This window comes from Gallinula chloropus (assembly GCF_964237585.1).
Source record: "Gallinula chloropus genome assembly, chromosome: 4".
Lineage (NCBI taxonomy): Eukaryota > Metazoa > Chordata > Aves > Gruiformes > Rallidae > Gallinula > Gallinula chloropus.
The window spans coordinates 52005911-52029554 of record NC_140088.1 but is presented as its reverse complement, the minus strand read 5'-3'; the positions used below and the strand labels follow the sequence as shown (position 1 = coordinate 52029554).

The 23644-nt window shown below is 42.0% G+C and overlaps 1 protein-coding gene across 1 annotated transcript in view; it reads right to left on the bottom strand.

The window, feature by feature from the left end:
• Positions 1–2771: 2771 nt before the first annotated feature.
• Positions 2772–23644, bottom strand: part of FAT4 (FAT atypical cadherin 4) — a gene marked incomplete at both ends in the record, with an annotated part of 153355 nt that continues 132482 nt past the window's right edge. The window contains 7 exons of the mRNA XM_084263378.1: positions 2772–4639; positions 8958–9219; positions 13869–14086; positions 15252–15376; positions 16256–16435; positions 17793–17878; positions 21703–22010. Of these exons, the coding sequence (XP_084119504.1) occupies positions 2772–4639; positions 8958–9219; positions 13869–14086; positions 15252–15376; positions 16256–16435; positions 17793–17878; positions 21703–22010 (3047 nt within the window). The remainder of the gene's footprint in view (positions 4640–8957; positions 9220–13868; positions 14087–15251; positions 15377–16255; positions 16436–17792; positions 17879–21702; positions 22011–23644) is intronic.

Genomic DNA, 23644 nt, shown 5'->3' with positions numbered 1-23644 from the left:
GCTTTCTGATAATCTCAGGACACTCAAACTGGCCAAATGGGGCTCTCAATATGGTCTTTGTTACATTGAAAAGATTTCATTTGTTAAAGTTTTCACATGCTATTAAAATCACCGCTTGGATGAGGTAGGGTTTGCATTAAAGGATAATATTCAAGCTAAACATACAGCTTTTTAACAGATGTTTAATTACAGCAGCGTCTCAAGCGCCAACATAATTTGTGCATCTCTTGTTATTTCATATGAAACTACTTACAAATGGCGGCTACTCTAGCCCATCACCTTTCCACTATTGTGGCGCAAGATGAATTTGGCAGCATTTTTAGCCACAAAGCGACGGTTCCTCACTGCCAGTTCTGTGACAAACTGACCAAAAAACCTCAAAACAAACGAGTATCTGATAAAAACCCAACACCCTTGGCTTGCTATTCTTTTTCTAAGTTCTTTAAACAAAATACTACCGATTCAAAGTGTGACCTCAGAACTCACCTCTTGCATGCAAGTCTTTGCTTTCTCACTCTCTGCGTTCTCCAGCAAGTTGTTTTAAGTTTGGTTTACTCTCTTATAAATAGACAAGAACATGGTTCTTTATTGCTCAACTGCTGCGTTATTAAGGAAAGCTCTGGTTCTCACACTCCAAACGACATGCCGGAAAGCTGCAGCTTTGAGCAGGGGTAGAAAACGCAGTTAACAAACATAAAACCGGTTGCTACTACTAAACCTCTGCGGACTAAACCAGAGTTTTCATTATGTTCTTAGAAACCTGAAAGCAGATTTGGTACTTTTGGACCTTATCTTAGGCTCAACACCATCACAATACCATCTCTTCTCTGCCTTCCCCAGCGAGGTGAAGCCTGCCCGTTTCCGGTCATATCAAGGTCACTCCCAAAGTGCAAGAGGGATAAACGTTGGAATGCTTCTCTTGCCAGTGGTGAAATTCATCCCTTTGTAAGGGACTCAGAGGCACTTGGAGAAGCGCACTGGGATTGTGCTGCCCCTCTGCAGAGAGATTAATTTCACTCCCACAGCGATACTAGCGCTGCCTTTGCTGCGAATGGACTCCAAGCGCGCAACTGCACATCACCACCTCGCTTCTCAAAGCCCGTCTGCTGAATAAATAAAGCCAGTGAAAGTGGAGATCGAGGAGTGGAAATCAGGGAAGAGAGAAAAGAGGAAAGGTTTCCAGTAAGACACACTAAAGATTTTAAATAAATATTTTAATTCTATTATTGGCATTTACAGGTAGAAAGCATACAGTATGTTACAATTTTATCAAAATGTGAAAAATATGGATGTTACATAAGTAACAAATGTAAAAAAAGTATTTTTCTTACCTTCCCCGAAAGTAAGAAAACTATTCAGCATAGGAAAATATTGGTATAAAAACACAGCTTAGGTAAAAAAAAAAAAAATTGACGTTTTTACACAGTACGATAGGTTCATCAGATCTGCATGAAGATGTAAGGACTTTGTGAGGTTCTACTTTACCTAAAACTTCAGGGAATTTGGGACAAACAGTAAGCTACATTAATGAATCTACAAGTAGTTTTCCCTCATATCCACTCCGAAATGCTAGAGTGCAGTAATCTCCTATACAATAAATAATTCTTCAAAGTTTCCAACACAGAAAATCATATAATGCAGAAAATGCCACTCCAAGGTCACAAAGGCTAGGCAGTGCTTTAATAATAATGATGATAATACTTATTATAGTGCTTTATAATGTCTAAGCACTTCAGACAAGTTAACTAATTAGTCCTCACAACACCCCTGGGAGGTAGGTAAGTGTTCTTCTTACCTTTCCATAGTACAGATGGGAAAGTGAAATGTGGGGAGAGGTACGGACTGCAGCGGCAGCACAGCCGAGATGAGGGGCTGAGTGATGTGGAAACCGAGGGGGGTTTTCCCCTCACGTGCCAGGCTGACAAATGCCAATTGCTCCCATCCTACTGGAAGCACTGAGGCATGTGAGTAGGGACTGGGGTTAAGCATCCCAAAGTATTTCATCTAGATTCAGAAGCTCTCAAACAACTTTGTCAAAAAAAAAAAAAACAAATAGAAAACAAATATTTAAAAAGAGGGGAAAAAAAAAAAAAGAACATGCTTCCCTCCCCAAAAAATCCCCAAACAGACAAGCTGAACAGAAATAAAATTCCTAAAGTGCTGACTGGCTTGAGCTGCTTCTAGCACCTCTTGTATGGAATAAGACTTACAGCACTGCTGCCAGCAATTAATCAAGCTGATTTCATCTGTAAAGTTACATGTGAGCAACTGCAGGATATAGTAACTATGTCTTCTGAGACACCTTACTAGTGTAATTCCTTCATTTGCCATCCTTCTTCCATGCACTTCTTAAGGAAAATTAAATCCTCAATACTATTGCATCGTAAAAGTGTGTTAGTAGCTGGAGACAATATGCACATCCTTCACAATTAAAAAAAAAATTAAAAAAATTAGTTCATTTTCAGAACAAAGCATTATTAATTTAAGAATCACAAACCAAACAATGGGAAATAGGAAAACCCTTTCCAAAGGCTGCATGCCGAAAATCTTGTTTTCAAATACAATGCATGCAGGAGAAACCAACTCATCTGAGCATAATTAAATTAAAAATGTTTGAAGTCTCTTTCAGCAGCATAATGGTTATTATTTTTAAAGTCTCCTCCAACCAAACTGGCCTGGGGTTCAAATGCTGACCTTTGCTTTTCTAGAACCATATAATGGTTTGACCGGTCCCCGTGGCTTTGCACTGTGGCAATACCAGGAGATAAAGCCTATACATACTGTTCTGGTTCCCCGTCCTTGGAAGACGGCTTTGTTGTACCACCTTTGCTGTCTTCACTTGCTGCTGCTGCTTTTTCAGGAAGTGATGCCAAATCTTTGAAAACATCCACATAATGCCCAAAGCCTGGGCCCCAGTTCAAGAGGTTGTCCCAGTTGAAGCTTCCCGCCTGCTGCCCCAACTTCATGGGCACAGAGCTCTCCCCTGCACTGGTGGCAGTTGCCTGTGCCCCCACTGGTCCCCCCTCACCCCGACGGCCAGGGTACCGCCGGGGTTTCAGCCTGGTGCCGTAGTTGTCCTCGTCATCCGCATCGGACTCGTTGACCTGGGATAACTTGGGCATCCTGGAGGTGTACGCTATGGGCTTATCCCTGTCATACTCCATTTCTGAGCAGGTGAAGGACTCATGGGAGTCGCTGTCGGAGGAGGACTCAGGTGCAGGAATACCATCAGCGGGGTTCCTTGTCCGGGACAGAGGCCTTCTGCAGTCCTCCTCAGAAGAGGACCGGCCATGGTCTGCGCTGCAGATGCTGGGGTTTCTGGGGCGAGGGGTGTTGAGTCTCTCCACCTCTTCGATGGACAGGCCCACCGGAGGAGCAGTCTCCAGAGGGATCTGCCCGATGGGCTGCTTCAGGCGGCTTCCCGGTCGGGAACTGTGGCTTGCCATGGTCTGTGGACTCTTACTTCTCCTCCCCAGCCGGGTGGCGTAGTTAAAAATGCCAGGCTGGCAGACATCGTTGTGCATCTCCAGCGGGCTCCCTTCCCTTATGGCGAGGTGCAGCTCTCTCGCTGGACTGTGCCTGTAGAAAGTTGATGATTTGGAGAAGGGTGCAGGGCTGTGCCGAGACAGGGGATTGGGAGTAGGGCATGCTGAGTGGCTTAAAGATGTTGTTCTTAAGCCTTGCCCATAGGCAGGCTGGTAGGTCAAGCTGCTGGTGCCCAGGGGCATGGGGGACTGCCGTGCGAAGCCCAGCGGGCTGTGTCTCTGGATGGAGAACTTGGGAGCGTGGCTCCGAAACTGCTTGTAGTGCTGGATGATGTCAGCATCTGAGGGGGCGATGCTGCTGGCATTGTCAATGTCATAGTGCTCAATCTCGGGCTCGGGGGAGGCCAGCGGGGCACTGGGGATTGTCTCTGTGGCATGTGGGATGTCAGTTTCATCATAGATGAGATACGGGTTTTCTCTCTCGATAATATCAGGTTTTGGGTTCCCTTCGGGCTGCTTCCTGACAGTCATGTCATCGCCATAGGGCGGGATGTTGTCAGGGTCATCAAATGCCACGTTCTCGCTCCCTTTTTTCTTCTTCTCCTTTGTTTTCTTCTCCTCTTTTGGGGCTTTTGACTTCTTTCCTCGGCATTGATTGCAGAGGATGAGGCTGAGGACCAGCAGCGCCAGGACTGTTGCGCAGCTGCCCACGATAGCTGGCACGGCCCAGAGGGGCAGGGACAGCTCGGTGGGGTGTATGGATGGGAGGCAGACATGGCCACCATTGATCCCCGCTCTACACTCATGGCCCGGGGCACACAAGACCCCCAGGCACGCCACCACCGCCTCGCACGTCCGTCCTGCATACGCCTCTGGGCAGCTGCAGGTGAAGCCAGCATGTGCTCCGGGCTCACAGCTGCCCCCGTTTTGGCAGGGGTTGGAGGCACAGGCGCCTGGCGGGACACACTGATAGGCATACCACTGGTTGATGCACATCAGCTCGCCCCAGCAGGGACTGCTGGCACAGACGTTGGGGCCGCGGCAGCCGATCTGCACTGAGGAGTCTGTTTTGGAGAGAGTGGCGAGGTTGTGCTTGCCAGCGAAGGGAAGGGTCTCCCTGCCATACTTGATGTAGGAAATGCAGCCGTTGAAGCCTAGAAGGGAAAGCAAAAGTCACGTGAGGACCTGAAGAGCGAGTATGCACTGTCACCAGAGGCCAAAGACACTCTGAGCATCAATATCACACAAAGGGGAAATGTCTTGTTCAGCAGATGACAAGATCTGAAGCGTGTCTCCTGAAAGAAAAGGGGAAACGCAAACAGAAAAGCAACAAAATAGAAAGCCCAACACCACGATGGCAGTGACAGCTTTGTCTCAGGATGTGGTTTTAAGTGACGCGCAGGGAAAATCACACTGTTAATTGTGCATATGAAGCTTCCATATTTTCACAAGTGAATCTTAACGCATATCTGAGTTTACGATTGCTGCTCCACAGTGGTGTGATCACAGAATCACAGAATGCTTTGGGTTGGAAGGGACCTCAAAGATCATCTAGTTCCAACCTCCTGCAATAGCCAGGGACACCTTCACTAGACCAGGGTGCCCAAAGTGCCATCCAACCCGGATGATATTTAGGTAAACACCTATTTTGCTAGAAGGACAGCTCATTCACAGGTGTTTCAGTATCTGACAAACTCTGCTGAATCTTGTAGGCTCAGGGGTAAGGAACATTTCATTGTTTCTGTTAAATATTTCTTCCTACATTGTAATGACTATTTTGTTCATAAACTTCTGATAAATTTTTTGGGGGGGCTCTTATTAGATAGGAACTATACTTTTAAGCAGAGCAAGGTTGTGCCTGGAGCTTCTGACACAGCTTCTATACCTGCACCTTTTAAAGCGAACGATTTTCACACCTAAGCTGTGCATAAAAATGAAGAGATAAAAAAGCAGTGAGGCAATTTCAGAAGGAATATGTCTGGCACATATAAAATGCTACCAAGATATTTTGTTTTTTAAGTCTGATAAATAAGAATTCAGAAACGGACCAGGGTTTTTGACTTCAACACTAAGATTTCAAAGCAACAAAAATATTCTTAGGTAAGTGAATAAAATGTACCAACACCTGCAATTAAGATGCTGAAATTAGCATATCACATTGTCTAGAAGCCTGTATGACATTTTGTGCTCCCATTGCTTTGATTAAATCTGATAAAAAAAACCCCACAAGCAATTCTAAGCAGAAGCCTAAATCTAATTTGAAACATTTATCTGGCTTTTAAGAATCCCACAGGCTGTGCAGGGGAAGGAACTACCATCCAATTAGGAAGCAGCTACCTCAAGCTTGGAGACTGGGAATAAAGCTCAATCCAGGGAAAAAACACGTAATATAAAATAAAACATAACATGAGTTTTGGGTAAAATCAGGTTGCTCACATTCAGGCTCAAGTCTGCCGCTCATGGAGCAGATTAGCTCTGAGGTCTGTGATGCCAATGAATGCTTTTGGGATTGTAGTGTGCTTATCTCGCAGATAAGACTCAACAAAGGAGTCTGAGGGCCGTACCTCAGATCTTCACTCTAGCGTAGTTTCCCCTTGCAGCAAAATTATTTTGCCAAACTACTAAGCAATGAGCATATGGTTGGATTTTGCAGAAACATTGTGTTTCCTAAAAGTACATTCTTAAACTGACTCAAATTTTCAATTTATAGACCCATTTCAGTGAAGCTAAATGAAAGGCTTCATTGTTCTGCATATAAAACAGGAATTCAAATAGGGAAAGTAGGGAAACATCTATTCTAAGGAATTTGAACAAACGTTCCTTCTAAGGAGTTCATTCAATACACATGAATGTTTTTGTTTCCCAATTTTCCCATATTTCTAAAACTTATCATCCACACACAGAACCCCACATGTAGGTTGTGCTAGCAGAAATTAGCTTCCATCCCGCTTTGGTCGTGTGCTTCCCCACTCTCCAAATTCTCAGCTGAATTTGCCCATCATGCTCCAGCTAAGCAGACTGTTTTACTGTCTCCTAAAGTTGTGGTGATGCTTTTACGCCTCAGTCTCAAGTGGCCTTTTCCCAAACTTCCCAGACCTTGGGTATAGCGCTACCCTGTCAGCGGTGCTGTCAAATTTCAGTGCTGAGAGCACCCAGGGATAGGATCGTCCCCAGCTTGTGCAGTGGTTGTGTGTAAAATCACAGGAAAATCCAGCCTTTTGCCAGACTAACAATTCTCCATGTTCCCCAGACTTAACTCTTTCTGCAGGGGTTTTCGGGTACTACCACCATATATTGACCTCTAGTCTGAGCTGTGGCAAAACATTACGCAGAGAGGTGTTCGTAAGTCACGCTTGCAGCTTCCCCATGCTCAGTTGCTCTAAGTGGCATGTTTACACATCCTTAATTTCTGATGGATTGCCCTTGGGATGCCGTGCACGGTGCTGGGTTTACCAGAGAATATTATTCAAGACCAAATTTATCAGCTATTATTAATTGAAGATAATCAACAAAGAGCAGGAAAGTGCACCGCTCAGCTCTGATGCATTGCACTCAGGTGAAAGAATACATATGAGCGATCTTTCCACGCATTATTGCTGTCAGAGAAAGGTTCATGTCTGCAAACGTATAGCTGGAACGGATGAAGAGCCACTGTGAATGGTTAACTTTGTGAATAACTGTGGAAATCTCTGTGAAAATGGGTAGGGCACAGATAAACATTCTGAATGTTTACTCTGTCATAAAATAGCAAATATATTCAAGTTGCATGAGGTGAGGTTACAGATTTATACTCTCCAAAGTACATTGTTTTAAAATTTGACCATCCTCTGATGTCCAAAAGGAAATACAAGTGGGTATCAACATCAAATATGTTTCATGGAGAGATGCAAGCCATGTAGTGCAGAGGGATGTGAAAGAGCCTTCCATGTTTTGCAATCATGCTCTTTCCGTACCCTTTCCATTCTGAAAGAGACGCATTTTCTTTCAGCATTACTTATATTTTCATTTTCTCCTGCTTTTACATTCCCAAATAAAGAGGAAATTGAGGATTTAGATTCAGGTGAGAGCCCAAGCAAAAGGGACAATTACCTTGCTGCGCACTTGGTGGTCCCTTGCAGCAGTGATGTGATAAACAGCGATTGGGATTTTGGCAGGTCTACCCAGGTTTGAAACTGTTACTGGCTATACCAGTCTCAGCCCTGGAATTGTCACCCACGTATGTTTTCATCTGCCTTTAACAATGCAGCAGATATTTCTGAGTGCCTGAGTTCACACAGAGTTTTATACCTCACCCTTGTAAATCCATGGTATGTCATACACAATGTAATCCAATATTAAACCAAAATAAAATCATATGAATAAGAGATTTTTGGATTGTGTATCCCTAATGGAAGCCAGACATTCCTAATTTGTCTGCCACAGCATCAGGCAGCAGTGAGATTTTTAGCGTCCTCGATTTTCTTTGTTCCAGCTTTCCTAAGACCCTCTGATTTTTCCATGTGCTCAGAAAGCATCTGTGTAAAAATGGCAATGGTAAGCCTAGTATTCACATGATTTCACACCACCTTTCATACAGTGTGCGATACACAGAATCTCACAGACTTGTAGGGCTTGGTAGGGACCTCAAGAGATCAAAGCAAGTTCCCTAGGACAGAAAAACATAAAGTGTGAATTCTCTCTGCTCAAAGATTGTTTATCTGGTTGCAATGCCTGAAGTCAGGAAGATTTTTCCATGTAAAACCTATGCCTGCAGTGCCTGGAGTATCTCACAGTTCGCAGCTAAAAATCACTTCCATCTTTACTTATCGCTGGGGGAATGATATCAAATATATGTTATCTACTTCTTCTGCCAGGGTCTAAGACAGTTGCTTTAACTCTTGAGGAAGATAGATTTACTTCTTAACAGCTAGATTTCGGTCAGAGGGTGGTTCCTTCTTGTCCTTGGTTTCTGTTGCTCAGAAATAAATCCTATTCTCCGTTTGACAGCAGGATAAAGCAGGAGGAAGTTGCAGTCTCAGAAAATATTTTAATCATATTAAAAACAGGCTAAATCCTGCAGTACTTACCAAACCTCTACAGAGAGAAAGTTCTCATTTAGCATTTTGCCCAAGTAAAAGGTTTGCCTTGATTTCCCAGATGTCGACCCAGGTGGAGAACAGATTACAAAATTATAACGACTAATTGACAGCCAAGCAAGCAAACCCACCCTCCCACCTCCAAAGAGTCCCACGGATGGAGTGCCTGCTTTTGGAAACAACGAGGTTTCAACATGCAATGAAGGAACAAAGTCCGCAATCCTTACAGATTGGAATTCCCATTTTTCTGGCAAAGGATGGAAGCATACTAATTACTAGTGAAGAATTACTGGACTTACTGAGACCTTTAAGCAAACAGAGATCCTCGGTTTGTTCAAATGTGCTTATTATTCACTGTATTAAAATTAAAAAGGACCCAACAAGCTTAAAAAATTACCTGAAAATGTGCTTTTGAAATGTTGGCTTGATGGGATTCCTCCCAACGAAATTGTCAGAACATTGAGCCCACCAAAGTCTTGCGTGGCATGGAGAATGTCTCGGCTATGAGTCTTGTCGACCGACAGGATAGTAGCAGACCTGTTCTTCTCGATGAGTACCGTATGCCACTGGCCATCTGCAGCGTACACTTCTGGGATATTTCTTTCCACTTTCCCAGCAATTCCAGCATCAGATACATAATGCACTCTCCCACCTTTTATCTGTGTAAAACACATCATTTTTCAAGTGATGGACACACAACCACCCCTGTACACACATAACCAACGTGACGTCTGTTCAGTGCAGCTACAGTAGCACATGGCTTTGGTTGCAACAGGAAGCCTGGATGTTATTTTTTTACTCCCAAATAATTATGTCATAGTTAAAAATATACATTAATTACTCAGTACTAAAAGTGTAGCTGCAATTACATACATCACCGAATCTGTAGCAAACTTATAGCTGCCATTCACTCACTCCATGGCTAATCTCATAAGCGAAAAACCTATTGAAAGGCCAGCAACGGGGCATGTACGTGACGCAACATTTTAACCAATAAAAGAGTAATTCTCCCTCCTTCTCCAAAGGCAATTGTGGAAAAACGCTTTGCAGACTAAACAGATGTCATCCCCACCCCAAAAATTTGCATCTTGTTTTCATGATGACACAGTAGGAACATACATGGCATGGCAGGACTTGAACAAGGGTCCCGTTTCCTATCTGGTTGTGCTGCTGATTTGCATTTTGTAGAAACGCAGTCATATTTTAGAAACCTTTCTGAAGAGTTGCAAAGTGTACTATTCTGCGTGAATTTTCTGCTTATTTGAGCAAACTTGTGAGCTGTTAGAAAAAATAAAAAGCTACTATTAAATTCCATGAAAAATTTTTTTGGCTCTCCCTTTAGGAATGATGCCTTGCAGTTCTTCTGAATCACGAGATGCTGGAGTTCAACTTCTTATTAGCTCCATCTTAAATGACCTCAAAATGAGATTTGTGAAAATTTAAAGATTTTAAGATGTAGGAGTTTAAAAAAACTACCCCAACATCCAAACTTGACAGCTTCTTAAATATTGCATTGGAGTTGGGTACATCAGCTGACCTAAGGGTGTGCAGCTCATACAGGGCGGCTCTGCAACTTGTTGCAAGTTTCTTTCTGTACTCTCCACATTTGGTCATGCATGTTAAATAAGACAACTATCTTCCCTCCCATGTTCCTTGTTGCAACTCGGTTGGTCTGTGATCTGCAACACGAGCGTGCAGAACGTGCACACGCATGGTCCAGGAAAGTCCAAAGCCCCAGGTTTGTTGAAAGCTCTCTAAGCCTTGCACACTTTGTTCCAGGAAAAATAATGTTCACCTGGGAAGAACTGTGAGGTGACACACTGGCTACAAGAATGCTGCTCTAGTTTCCAAAAACTGTTAAATGCTCTGGATTTACTTCTTTCGTGATGCAAGCTGAGGACTTTGTTCATATAATATGGCTGTAAGACCACGCTCATGTCTTGGCAGCGGCCTGAACTGAATGCATCTAGCACGTATTCCATTTGGATCAAGAAATACAATAGTTAAATCTGTGCACGTACTTCATTTATAAATATAATAATTTGGACTATTGGAAAATGTATTGTCTGAGGGACTCTGTTAAAGCTGCCCCTCAGAGATAGGGTGTGTTTATCACTGGCAAACACAGGTGGCATACCTCTGACCTACCACACAGCTCAAAGAAAATCCCTCCCTTGGAAATGCAGTCACACAGACTATCGTAACATATTAAACACCCTTCGCCACAATCAAAAGATTAACTGGGCTGAAGATACACATATGTTTGTGTCTGCAACCTGTAATTGGTTTCTGAGTCTTATTTTATCTTTTATGCTCCAAGAAAACACTGCCTTGTATTTCAGTCTTTATGTCAATGAAAATAAATATATCAGACAATACCCTCTAAGCTTATGAGAAGACTAAGCAGAGAATCATAAATTGAATTCCACATTAGAGAAGAATTGTAGCATTATTTACCTGTCAGCAACTGATATTTTCCACACCGATTTACGACTCTTTAGCTCTATTTCTGTTTCTTTAAAATTGCATGTGACTAAAGCTACCAGACTCATAAATAATATACTAGTGGCATTTGGAAAATAAAATTTCCAGAGACAAGACCAGCCCATGACTTCTTCAACCAGGAAAAAAGAAGGAATGTTCTTCTCGGTTACTTGAAGCAAAACGTATTTCTAAATTTGAAACAAATGCTGATGCTGACAATATCGAGCAACACCCATCTCTGGGTTTTATTTAAATGGCAGAGAAGCTGAAAAATAGACTATAATCAAAACAATGAACCACTAAAGCAAACATATTCCTAAGTACTATGATGATTCAACTTCACTAATACTCTGACTCTACTTTACTGAACAACTTGTTTCTTATTTGTCTTAAATCTGAGTGCTAGCCTTTATGGGTTTACAGCCCCACTGGATATCATTTTAATGAGTTTGGTACTGATTTATTCCTGCAATTCAACACTTGCACAGAATCCCAGACTGGTTTGGTTTGGAAGGGTCCTCAAAGCCAATCTAGTCCCAACCCCCTGCCATGGGTGGGACACACTCCACTAGTCCAGGTTGCCCAAAGGCTCACCCAACCTGGCCTTGAACACTGCCAGGGAGAGGGTAGCATATGTTAACTCACAGGTTACATATAATTCTCTACCTGTACAATTCATAGATCTGAGAGCTACAATTACGGTAATTTAACCTGATTTCAGATGAGACTTTCAGCTAAAAGAAGGCAAACAATTTCACCTCTAACCTTCTGCATTTATCCCATTACTTCTAATATACTTAGCTGCAATGTGAATTATTAGTAGGAAAACAAGCTCTGACAAAGAGCTTCAGTAATCAGGAATCTCTCACCCCCTTACCCACTTCCTTTTTGTGGGGTTTTTTTGTGGGGGGTTTTTTCGGGGGGGGGGGGAGCGTTTTACATCTAAATTTGACCACTGGTTAATTTATCTTCTAGGTTTTGTATCTTTTCTGGACTAAGGATCCCTTTGTATAAAGAAGGCTTTTCTTTGATTCTTTGGGGGGAGTTTACATCCACCATTCAGTGAATCAGCTGCCCATCATCTCAGCAGGTCTGTTTGTTACCATTTGTCTAATTTCACCCCAACCCCAGCTACACCAAAACCAGTTAACTAGAAGAGGAAAAATGTGGAGGAACAAGTGTACCCACAAGACTTGTAGCCTTTTCCTAGCACAGTTTTAAGAGCAGGTTTTTTCTGAATGCTTACATTTTGGATAAGCAGCATATTAAAAGACACTGAAATAGAGTTATAAAATTGTCTGTTTTGAAGCAAGTTGTAAACAGAAGTCCCTAAAACTCATCTCCTGCACTGGGAGCAGACTAAGATGCCAGGGAGACCTACACATGGGTTGGCTTCACTGTCATCTTGGGTGACCGCTGAGGGAAGTGCTCATTGTGATACCTACTCCGGGTATGAGCAGCGTCAAGCAGCCACACTCCACCGACTACAGTTAAATTACTACAGTTTTATTAACTTGCATCACCCAAAAACTTTTGGGCAATAATCAGCACAGAGACATGTTACCTCTCCTTCCTCAAACTGCTGCGTCTGTTACTAGGCAAACTTCTGCTCTTTGCCCTTATGCAGCTGGCTTGGGGACTCGACACCCTCTGCTTGCTTGTATAACTTCACTAGTATTAGCAATAATAAAAGTGTTTGCATAAACATACCACTAGTGCTTGCAGCCAGGAAAGGCAGCTCTCTTTTCTAATAATGCTCATGGAGCTGACCTAGCAAATTCTACTAGGGTGCAGAAGGTATTCTAAGTTGGGTTTTTTTTTCCCTCTCCAGAATTCAAAATAATGAGATCTTATCTGCTAACATGATTGAAGCAGAAACTTCCTATCGTTAAGCATAATGCCATGGAAGGAACGCAGACTTGCTTCTTAAACACAGCCAGTGTGTCAGGAAAGGACTATACCTCTGACCAGGCAGGTGGAGAATATCCATGGGGCTGAAGCTTAGAAAGTGTGAATTTCTGTATGAGTTTCTTTAAAAGTCAGGGAAAAAAAAAAACAACTTGGAAAGCCTTAGAGCAGTCAAGGAAACTTGGAGCTTACACCACCCCAATAAAGGGGGCTTGCCAACATCACTGCTGTACTCATTTAGAGTTATGAGTAAATGGACTGAGTCATAGCCAGGAACAGAACTATCACTTTCTCTTGAGAAAGGTAACTTCTGCAGCAGTAAACCTTTTTTTTGGGGATGGGGTGGGGGGTGTGGGGGAATCTCCAAAACTGTGTGGCATTTGAAGCATTAATTTAGCTATGCATCTTGAGATTATTTGATATTGATGCTGGTCTATGGGTAACCTCACGAATTCAAGTTATCCCTCACTTCCTACCTTGATAAGCATGAGCCATGCTGGTAGGAATTAATTAAAACCTTTTGGCAGTTGTTTGCTAGCTTAAGGGAAGGTATGGGTTCAAGGACTGAAAAAAGTCAGAAGATAAAAGGCCAATAATGAAACAATTTGTTCTGTAGAGTGCAACTTAATGATGATGACAAATATGGCAACGAGTGCTGTTCCTGTGGCCTTAAAACAGTCACTATTTGGAGTCTAGACAAAACTGATTAGATACAAAACCATCAAGATCTTCTGATACCTTGGCAAATAGCAAGGGAATTGTTGAGAAGATGGATGATACTGGAGAAGTGCCTAGCCTCAGTTAAAGACCTAATATTTTATAAAGGAAACAGCAAGAGTAATGGAAAAATGTGATTTTGATCACCATGCACAAGGCAGTCCAATCAAATCAAACTCAGCATTAGCTGTAATCTTACCTTCACGGTAGTGAAGTTGCTGCTTTCCTGGACATGAAGTAAAATGCCGTTCTCGCTTCTTGTCCTGAACTTCACTTCCAAGCGGTCCGCATTCGGGGGTCCCGGGCCAGGGCCTCGAGTGCCGTGTCTCATCATGTATTCTCGCTTCTTGTTTGCATTCATGTGGTAGTCGAGTCGTCCTTTGCCTTCCAGCGATAAGGCAGTGTCGGCAGTAATATCTGGGACAAGGATGGGGAAGTACTGAGTAGGCAGCTTGTTAACAGCTATAGTGATCATCTGCCTCAGAATGACCACTTTCTTTCAGAGCACAGATCAAGTTCAGAGCTGGTCATGGGGGAGAGAAGGAATGAATGGCAATTTCAGGCCCCCCCTACTCGCCCCCTATTCTTTGGCTTCAACCAGAATGTGTGTTTGAGAGTGAGAGAGTGCTAGAAATTTACTGCCACTATCAGTCAATAGTAAATTAAAACTCGCTAGGGAACAAGTGAGGGAGTAGAGAAAAAAATTTGGCTCTCGGAACTGCAATTCCTTCCCAGGGATGTTACTGTTTCCATTACTGCAAGCAGGGTTTCAAGATATATTGAACTCTAAGCTCTTCAGGGCAGAGATAATGACTTTCTATTTATTATGGCATTTAAAAAAAAAAAGAATAAAAAATAGCAGAGCATTGACTACCAAATGCTGTTAAAATTATGGCTAAATTCTTTTGTAAGCCGGCGCAATAAAAGCATATAAATCAGCTAAACAATAATGGGACATGTAAGAAAACAAAGCCTGGTCATTATACTACAACTACGTGGAAATAAATCACTTTGCTCTCCTAGACGATCCCGTATTGATTTACAGAGCTATCCATATGTGAGTTAATAACCCTGGGGTGTAAATGGCTTGCTTTCATTTACATTTACTGTATTTTCTTACCTAGAATCTGGCGGTCATTTGTTAGAAAGGCCTACAGCTTGGAGAAGCCGTAAGCACATCCACCCAATGTTTACACGAATGGAAGAGGGCTTTTCCTTACTCTCTTACCCCCTTCCCCATAGCAGAAAAATCCCTCCTATGGGATAACTTTATTTTAATTACCGGTTTATACATTATTGGGTAACAGTAGTTTTAAATGAGTGTGGGTTACCTGAAACATGATATACGGACATCAGAAAATGTAATATATTTAACTCATTGCTATTTTTAGCTTGCAAAAGGACAATAGTCCATTGGGGAACTTTTCCTTCAAAATTATTTAAGAGGCGAGCATGCTGCTTGTTTTCATTATTTTATAAAAATCATTGCCCTGTGGCCCTGGAAAGGAACTCTTAATGGCATTTGGTTAAACTGTAGTTGGGCATATGTTAAAGAGGAAGACAGTAAAACCCCCCTCCGTACATTTTTCACAGTGCTTTCCTGTCAGTCCGTCTTTGCAGTGACATTGCTGCCATGACCAGTGATCAACACAGGTGCCACCGTGTTGACAGGGGCTGGTGGTGCAGGCACCTTCTAGTCTGGGACACCTGAAAGAAACCAAAAAAGTAGATTCTGAAGAATGTGTGCACACACATACACAGAGAAAATGTGCTGGGAAGCATCCTACATTTGAATGAGACCACCTTCCCTCAGGGATGCAAGAATGGAGAGGCTCATCTCCATAGCCAGCTCATGTTTCTAAACGGATCCAAATTTTCAGTATCAAATCACAACAGTCTTATGAAACAGAAAAGAATTCAGAGACAGCAAAACTCCTATTATCATTACACAAGACAAGAAGAAACTCTTTTAGGTGCTTTTTACACTGCAGACCTTCAGAGACTTCATACTACAATGAACAGTGCAAACTTGGGGGTCGAAAGAGGAAGAGTGAGCTAGCAAATTTGGACAGAAAGACTGACATTATTGCTACAGCTATGACTTCAAATACCAAGATGGAAAAAACCCAAAAGAATCAGTTCATCATTTCTGAAAGCCTACTCAGAGGATATGGGGGAAATTCAGTGATACTTGAGAAGTAAAGTAATAGAACAGAAATTGTGGATTAAAAAGAAATGAGGGAGTAGAGGGTTAGCAAACAGTACGAGTACGGTCAAACCCAGGTGGAATTTATAAAGAAATCCAGTAACAGGGTTACTCTATTTCAGCCCAAAAAGCAACATTAATAGTAACTGGCAATAGAAATATAATGCTGTTGCTTTTCTGAAGCCTCTGTAATCTTTTTGTGAACCTTTCCTCCAAATTAACTTTCTTCCTACAGTTTTCACACTTTACAATAAATTCTACAGTCTATTTTGTTACAAGAAATATCTGTAACAGTGTCTGAATGGAATAGCGCCTGACTTTCACGATGGCTTCCTTTCCTGTAAACGCGATCCATTCGATACCACATATAGCAGACGTACTGATCTAAGATTCCTTGAGCTGCCAAAGCCTGGCTAGGCTCCAGGGGACGTCCGTTGACTGCAAACTCCATTATACAGCCCACAAAATCATGACTTTCCACCTGTCCTCTCCTTTGAAGGATGGGCTCTACGGACCTGATGCCACCCACAGTAACTCGATTTGGTTGTACATCCAGCGTCCTATAAAAGAGTTAGAAAAATAATTTATCAGGATCAGACATTAAGATAGCAATGACAACACAGGAACCGTAACCATCAACCATGGTGAGTGGCTAAAACTCCTCTTCAAAACTCATATTTACATTTAGGAGGGGAGACAGAGGGGTCAGTAGTTCCTGAACTAACAGTTAGAATGGGTATGACTCCAAATTCACACTCAGTTATTGAATGTAAAAATTTGAGCAGCATTTTTGAAATCATAACGAATAAGGTAATTTTTTTTACTCAATTATCATTTAAATTGCAGATGATATTTAAATAGCTAGAAGATGGATTAATCATTTTACAAAGATGTAATAGCTTTGCTTGAGGGAAAACCACATGTGACAGGAAATACAGTTGTGATTATTGTAAGAAACTAGTCAAAGTGATGGGGACTAAAGTAGTTACTTCCAAAGAGGATCCAAAGACGTGACAGAAAGGCTTCTGAGTTAGTTTCAGTAAACACAAATAATAGGGTTTGTTCTCTTTATTCACCAGTGTTTAATAAACAAAAAATGTAAAAGGTGACCTCTGGAAATTGCTGAAATCAAGGTCAAAGTAATTACTCTTAATAAAAAGAAATCTTATAAAAAGAAATCAGTAATCAGGTGACATTATTTCTTACACCTTCAAAAGCGTAGTTTCAATACACAAATAAATAAATAATAATATTTAAATAAAAGACCCAGATCAAAACCCCAAACTGAGCAGTGGAGTGAAATAGAGCTGCTGCTAGAGTAATAGCATTTTGAGCCTGGTTTTGGCAAGATGGACATAATTCAAAACGTGAAAGTGGAGGAGGCCTTGCTAAAGATTTGTAGCACTAAATATTGTAGAACTTCCAACTTTCAAAGACTAGTGCTCTATATTTAAGAGCTGCTTATAACAATTTGTGCTTTACTGTCTAACTATGATTTACAAGTTGTCAATAATTATGAGCATCTGATACCCTGATTTCTTAACTCTTTCTAGATAATGTGAGATGTCTGTAAGGTACTGGAAATATGCCTTAACGATTGCCAACAGAACCGTACCCCCTTTTTCCTCTCACCTAACCAAACCTCATTTGTTCGGTTGGAACACAAGGGGGTTTAACCTCTGCCAAATTAAGTCTTGTCCGGGTTATGGATAGTGACAAATGTCACAGCATTAGGCAGTGTTTTATCCCTGTTTACTCCACAACCCCTGGCCACACATTTCTAAGTGTGCCACCAGAGCCTGGGGTCAGAGGTGGAGTAAAGAACTGGGGATTTCTGTGTAATCTCCTTGTCATGAGTAAACTCCCAAGCACAAATGTAGCAGCCTGAGTTAACTTCCCCCCAAAATGAAGATTTACCAGTCAGTAGAAACAGCAACATTGCTGACAGTGCAGTAGCCTGGCTCCTGATCCTCAGAGCAGGAATCCACTGTCAGTGACGCTGCCTGCAAGACACACACACAAATATGCTGAATGTTAAGAGGCTGAAGTCTCCAGCCACATGGAATATTTATGATCAAATATATTTTACTAAGGACTTGGCTAGAATACAGCACTTGTATATATATTACTATGTCACTCAGGGTGCTTTGGAAGCACTGATAAACTACATTCCACACTAACATAGAGAATACCAAGATGCGGGTACTAACAGAGGATGAGGTAATAGAGTGCTTCATGTAAAGAACCAGTTAAACACAAAGTTTTCAGATTTGAGTAGGCTTTCTTTCACGTTTGTTTGCTTTACTCCTTGAAACTGCAGTTCTTTTGGCCCACAGTGAATCCTTGATCTGAACAGAGGGCTGCTCCCTCCAAACACAAAGGGTATTCCTGCTCGGACTTGATAAAAAGCATGTTAGAAAAGCTGGGAGTGGAAACACTGAAATGATCAGTTAAAAATAATAACCACTAATAACCAACCACTCAATATTACTCAGAGTAAGCCAGACTCGATTAAGGAAATCCTTAGGCTGATATGTCTCAAGGGATGTTTTCCCCATGTTGATAATGGTGAAACACGGGGATACCTACATTGGGACCAAGCTGATGTTCAGAGAAGTATCAGGCATCACCAACACTTAGAGCAGTCTTCCCTCTTTGTTATTACCTCCAGGCCATTGAACCCCAGACAACAGGTCTGCTTCATTTACCCATCTCAGTGACACCAAAGCAAATCAAGGCACTCATAGTTGTCATCTTAAAAAGTCTAACCAAGGGTTTCACTAAAACCATGAGATAATTCCTGCTCATTTAAAAAGGAGTTTTTATTCTATTCCTTATTTAACAAAGAATTTTCCCCACAGTGATTTATTAATAACAGATGCGCTGCAAAAAAACCCAACCCAGCCCAACCAACCCTGAAGGACAGTTACTCCTTAAAACAAATTTTCAGAAAAACAAACATTTCCAAATTGTACATACCGGCTTCTCGTGTTACAACTAGATGTGTGGCACAGTTTTATGGCAAATTTAAATCAAACATTGCTTTTAAAAGCGCGTTGGTTTATACTGTGATTTAGATTCCTCTACAGGAGCTGAGCAAACAGCAATAGCTATCAGTACGTCATTACTCTGCAATAGAGCTTTGGGTTTTTTCTCTTCTCACTAACAAAATCCTGTTGAAATCCCCACAGACCGCCCATGCTATTGCCAAACACACGCTGTGAACTGACGCGTTGTACTGACCAAATAAATCAATGGCTCCTAGCCCTACATCATGCCCTACCAGAACACCTAAAATTGTTCAATTCACTGTTTTTAACGAATTGAATTATTTTCCGTAGATAACAAGCTAACTGCTTCTCCTGAGAAACTTCAGCCTGTCACTCCAAAGCAGATCATAGCCCTGCATGAAGTGAAATAATTCATACAAAGAACAACAAGCCAGCTGGTCTGTATGCCATCACAGGCATATATGATTTCCTTCAGATCATCAACAACAAAAAAATGAAATGAGGTTTTTTTTTGTTCTTAGCTCAATCAGCATAATCTCCCTAACTTACATTGCTATGCGCTGTGAAAGCCAAGCGACAGCCCCAGCCGAAGGGCTGGATATTTGAGAATATATTTGACTTGGACCAGAGTTCATACAATTTATTTTCTAACGTTAGTCAAATGTTCCTGCTTGTTACTTAAGCATTACTCTACAGTTACCTTGCTGCGTTAGGAGACCCTGTCACTCCGCAATAGCTCAGGACTGACAACTTAATGATTTTACCAGTTTCCGATAAAATCCCACTGTGCGGTAGGAAATGACAGATTTGGAATCCTGAAGGGGGGCTGTTTTATACAGCTTGGGACACCTGGGAGACATTTTTCCTGCAGCAGAACTATCTAAAACAAAGGCGATTCTTTTCACATGGCTGTGTTTGTAAACAACTGACATTACTGAGCAGGTTTAAGCGTTAATAAAAACCCAACCCTTACACAAAGGTATAGGCTGTCTTAAATGTTTGCTCTTGGTCTGAAGCCTTCATAACCAAAATTTTCTGTAAATAGACCTTTTTTATGGAATCTCTTCTACCGTCTAGCCTTCTGGCATATCCTGAATGGCCTAACCGTTTTCCCGATCTATCTTTTTCTTAAGTGTGTTTCATTTATTTATTGCCATTTTTAATGTGTGTGCTCCTAAACTGAGCCATTTTAAATCTTACTGATAGAAATAGCACACTCATTTGGCTGCTAAAATGGGACCTTTCGCCTGTCAAGATTTAGGTGCAGCTTTGGGCTTTACCGTTTGGAAGTCAGGATGCAAATTCTTAAGGATCTGATATTTAGGCAAGTGAAAAAGTTGTTACTCAATGTCACAATCATCCTTAATCTTATTTGGGCACAGAACTCCTACAAACACACACAAACTGTATTTGCAAATCCAGCTGAACTGGAAACCATCTTCTCCCTTCAGTAAGTGGAGAAATCAGGTCTTGCACTACGCAATCGAAATGCAGTTTCAGGTTCATTCTCTCAGTGAGAGAAGAATAAAAGCACCGTTTAAGTAAAGGCACAAGACAACCCTAGACCTACAAGACCTCCACACCAGAAGGTCACACATCTCTTTGCTGCCCTAGGGATATTTGTACCCGTGGACATCTCACCCCTGACCCAAAGCTTTTCAGCAGGGTGCTCTTGAACAGAGGAGCTTCAGAAGATGAAAGGGCCGTATCTCATCAGCACTGCGTTCTGCAGCACCTCGCGGTGGGAAATCTCTACACAGACTCAGGGGGAGACGTGCTGGGTGGAACAGTTTATTCTTTTATTCCCTACATCATTTCTGGCTTGAAATATATAAAACAAAAATGTGGAGCCCCAACCATATATTATTCTTATATGACTACAATTTCAAACACGGGAAGAATATGGGATTCCATGTCTGCTGGCCAGTTCTGCCTGAGAAGGGCAATAGTTACTGATTATGGATGGCAAATAGATTTGGTTTCATCTCTAACTCAAACACTGTGGACTCAAAAAGCTTGGCTTGAACTCAAAGAGCATTTGGTTTATGTTCTGCTTTGGAAATATTATTAAAAAATGAGAGAGGAGAAATAGAAAACATTTACTGGGAAGAAAACGAAGGCAGGAGAGGGGTCAGAGTACCAGGCATATGGCAATCAGTTGTCCCAGTCTGGTTTTTGGCAGAATTCCTCCCCTCACATGCTTTCTGGGGGACAGAAAGAGAAGAAACTTCTCTCCTTTTCCCAAAAAAGCCCTCTCAGTGTAGCACCTTTGAACTTTTTACATGTATGCTACAGAGGAAAAACAGGCTTCCAGTCTGATGAGACTGGTAAAATCTTTGAGCCAGCTCAAGGAGATCAGGGATGCCTGGAATTTTAAGTTTGTCTGCTCCTATTTTCCAAACGTTGAGAAAAATTATTTTGAGGCTTTTTGTAGTTACTATGGTTAATTCGCCTCCCCTGATAAGCATCCCTGTAATCTGCATCAGTTAATTAGCCTCATGTGTAGTAATTTATTACATTAATTATTCCAGGTTCTCATTTTTCACATTTAGAGTACAGGGCACTGCACATGTTTTTTAAATTACTCTTTATCATCATCCTACTAAACAAACCATTATAGGTCTTTGAGTCACTTGGACTAAGACAGAAACGGGGGGGGGGGGGGGGGGGATGAGGGGGTGGTGTCCAAAGTTGGAGGTTCTGCTAGCAAATGCAAGATTACTAATTTTATGTTCCTCTGAGTTCATGTGGAAGCCAAAGTGACTTGGCTCAACTTGTCTTAACTTGTCTTACATTGTCATTTTAGTATTTCTTACCATTCCAGCCCTCCGGGCAATGACTGTGTGAAATTGTCCATCAGACACCTTCTTAGCTGTGGTAAGCTTGTACGTGCCACTGCCAAGGTTGTAGGAGAACCTCAACCTCTCTTCTGCTATTTCCAGGGCCAGAAATTCTGCCCGCTCTCCGGTTTGGTTATCATAGTTATACAACATTAAGGCGTTACTTTTTATAGTGGCAAACTTTATATAGATGTAATTATTGTTTGGATCCATGCTGGGGAACTCCATGTATGACAACTCTTCAAATCCGTAACTGTTCAGTTCACAGTGATTCCCAAAAACACCTGCAAAAACAAAAGTACAGCCCGGTATCAGGCAGTTTTTTCCCCTCACTGCACACTCTCCCAGAAACAAAGTACTGATGTGCTCTAGATGCGACTACGACACATGGACTCTTTTTAAGAGTCCTCTAACGTATGACATGTAAGAACATGAAACTTGAACAGAAGAATCCTGTTGCCCACAGGTGGAAGCAGAAGTACACAAACGTAAAATCTGATCCGAATACTTTGGTCCATTCTACGTATTTCAGATCTGTCACATAATTTCCCTTGTTGGGTTTTGGTTTTTTTTTATTGCGGCAACAACTAAGAAAAAACTTACTTAATTTGTGACTGTTGGTTCAGTTTACAATGGACCATGATGTTATTGGAAATGAATAAAGTCTGAGAAAACGTAAAACAAAGGAAATAAACCTGAGTAAGACGTTAATCCACGTTAGTAGAAAACTGCACTCAGAGGCAGTTACGAGTGTGTATTGAAAGCTGTATTTTGAGTGAGGTTTTCACAGAATCATAGAAACACTTAGGTTGGAAGAGACCTTTAAGATCACCTAGTCCAACCACAGCCTAACCTTGACTAGTCCACCTATGTCCCCAGGTTAGCCTATTCCAATGCCTGACAACCCTTGCAGCAAAGAAATTCTTCCTGATATCTAACCTAAATCTCCCCTGGCTCCATTTCAAGCCATTCACTCTCATGCTATCACTTGTCACCTGAAAGAAGAGACTAACCCCAACATCTCTGCAACCGCCTTGCAGGGAGGTGTAGGGAGTGATGATGTCTCCCCTCAGCCTCCTTTTCTCCAGACTAAAAAGCCCCAGCTCCCTCAGCCATTCCCATAGGACTTGTGCTCCAGACCCTTCACCAGCTTCATCACTCTTCCCTGAATGCGCTCCAGCATCTCCACAGCTTTCGTGTAGTGAGGGGCCCAAACTCGACACAGTACTCAAGGTGCGGCCTCACCAGAGTGGAGTACGGAACTATCACTTCACTGCTCCTGCTGGTTACACTATTCCTGATACAAGCCAGGATGCTGTTGGCCTTCTTGGCCACCTGGGCATACTGCTGGCTCATGTTCAGCCAGCTGTCCACTAACACCTCCAGGTCGTTCTCCACCAGGCAGCTCTCCAGCCACTGTCCCAAGCCTGTAACACTGCCTGGGGTTGTTGTGACCAAAGGGCAGGACCCAGCGCTTGGCCTTACTGAACCCCATAAAGCTGGCCTCTGCCCATCAATCCAGCAGGTTTTCAGCAGCCTTAAAACGTTGTAGATGATTTGTCAGGTTTACCTGTTTTTTGTTTAATCTTTTGCATTTACTTTCATACTTTCCTGTATAAACAATTACTATTCTGGACTAATCTGCATTCAGAACCAAACTTGCTGCAATTCTATCACGATACCTTAAAATATCTGTGTTGTCTTATGTCTTTATTCGGTTGATTCCACAAACCAAATTTGTGGTAATTAAATTCTAGCAATTGTTAAACTATTTTGGCAGTACTATATGCCTCTCTGATTCTCAGAATAGTACTCTGATTTTGGAACTCACAACTTTATTATTGTACGTTAAATTGAACAGGCATGTACTGATGTGGGCTAACAAAGCTGTTTGGATTCAGTCAGGTTGTCCTTATCA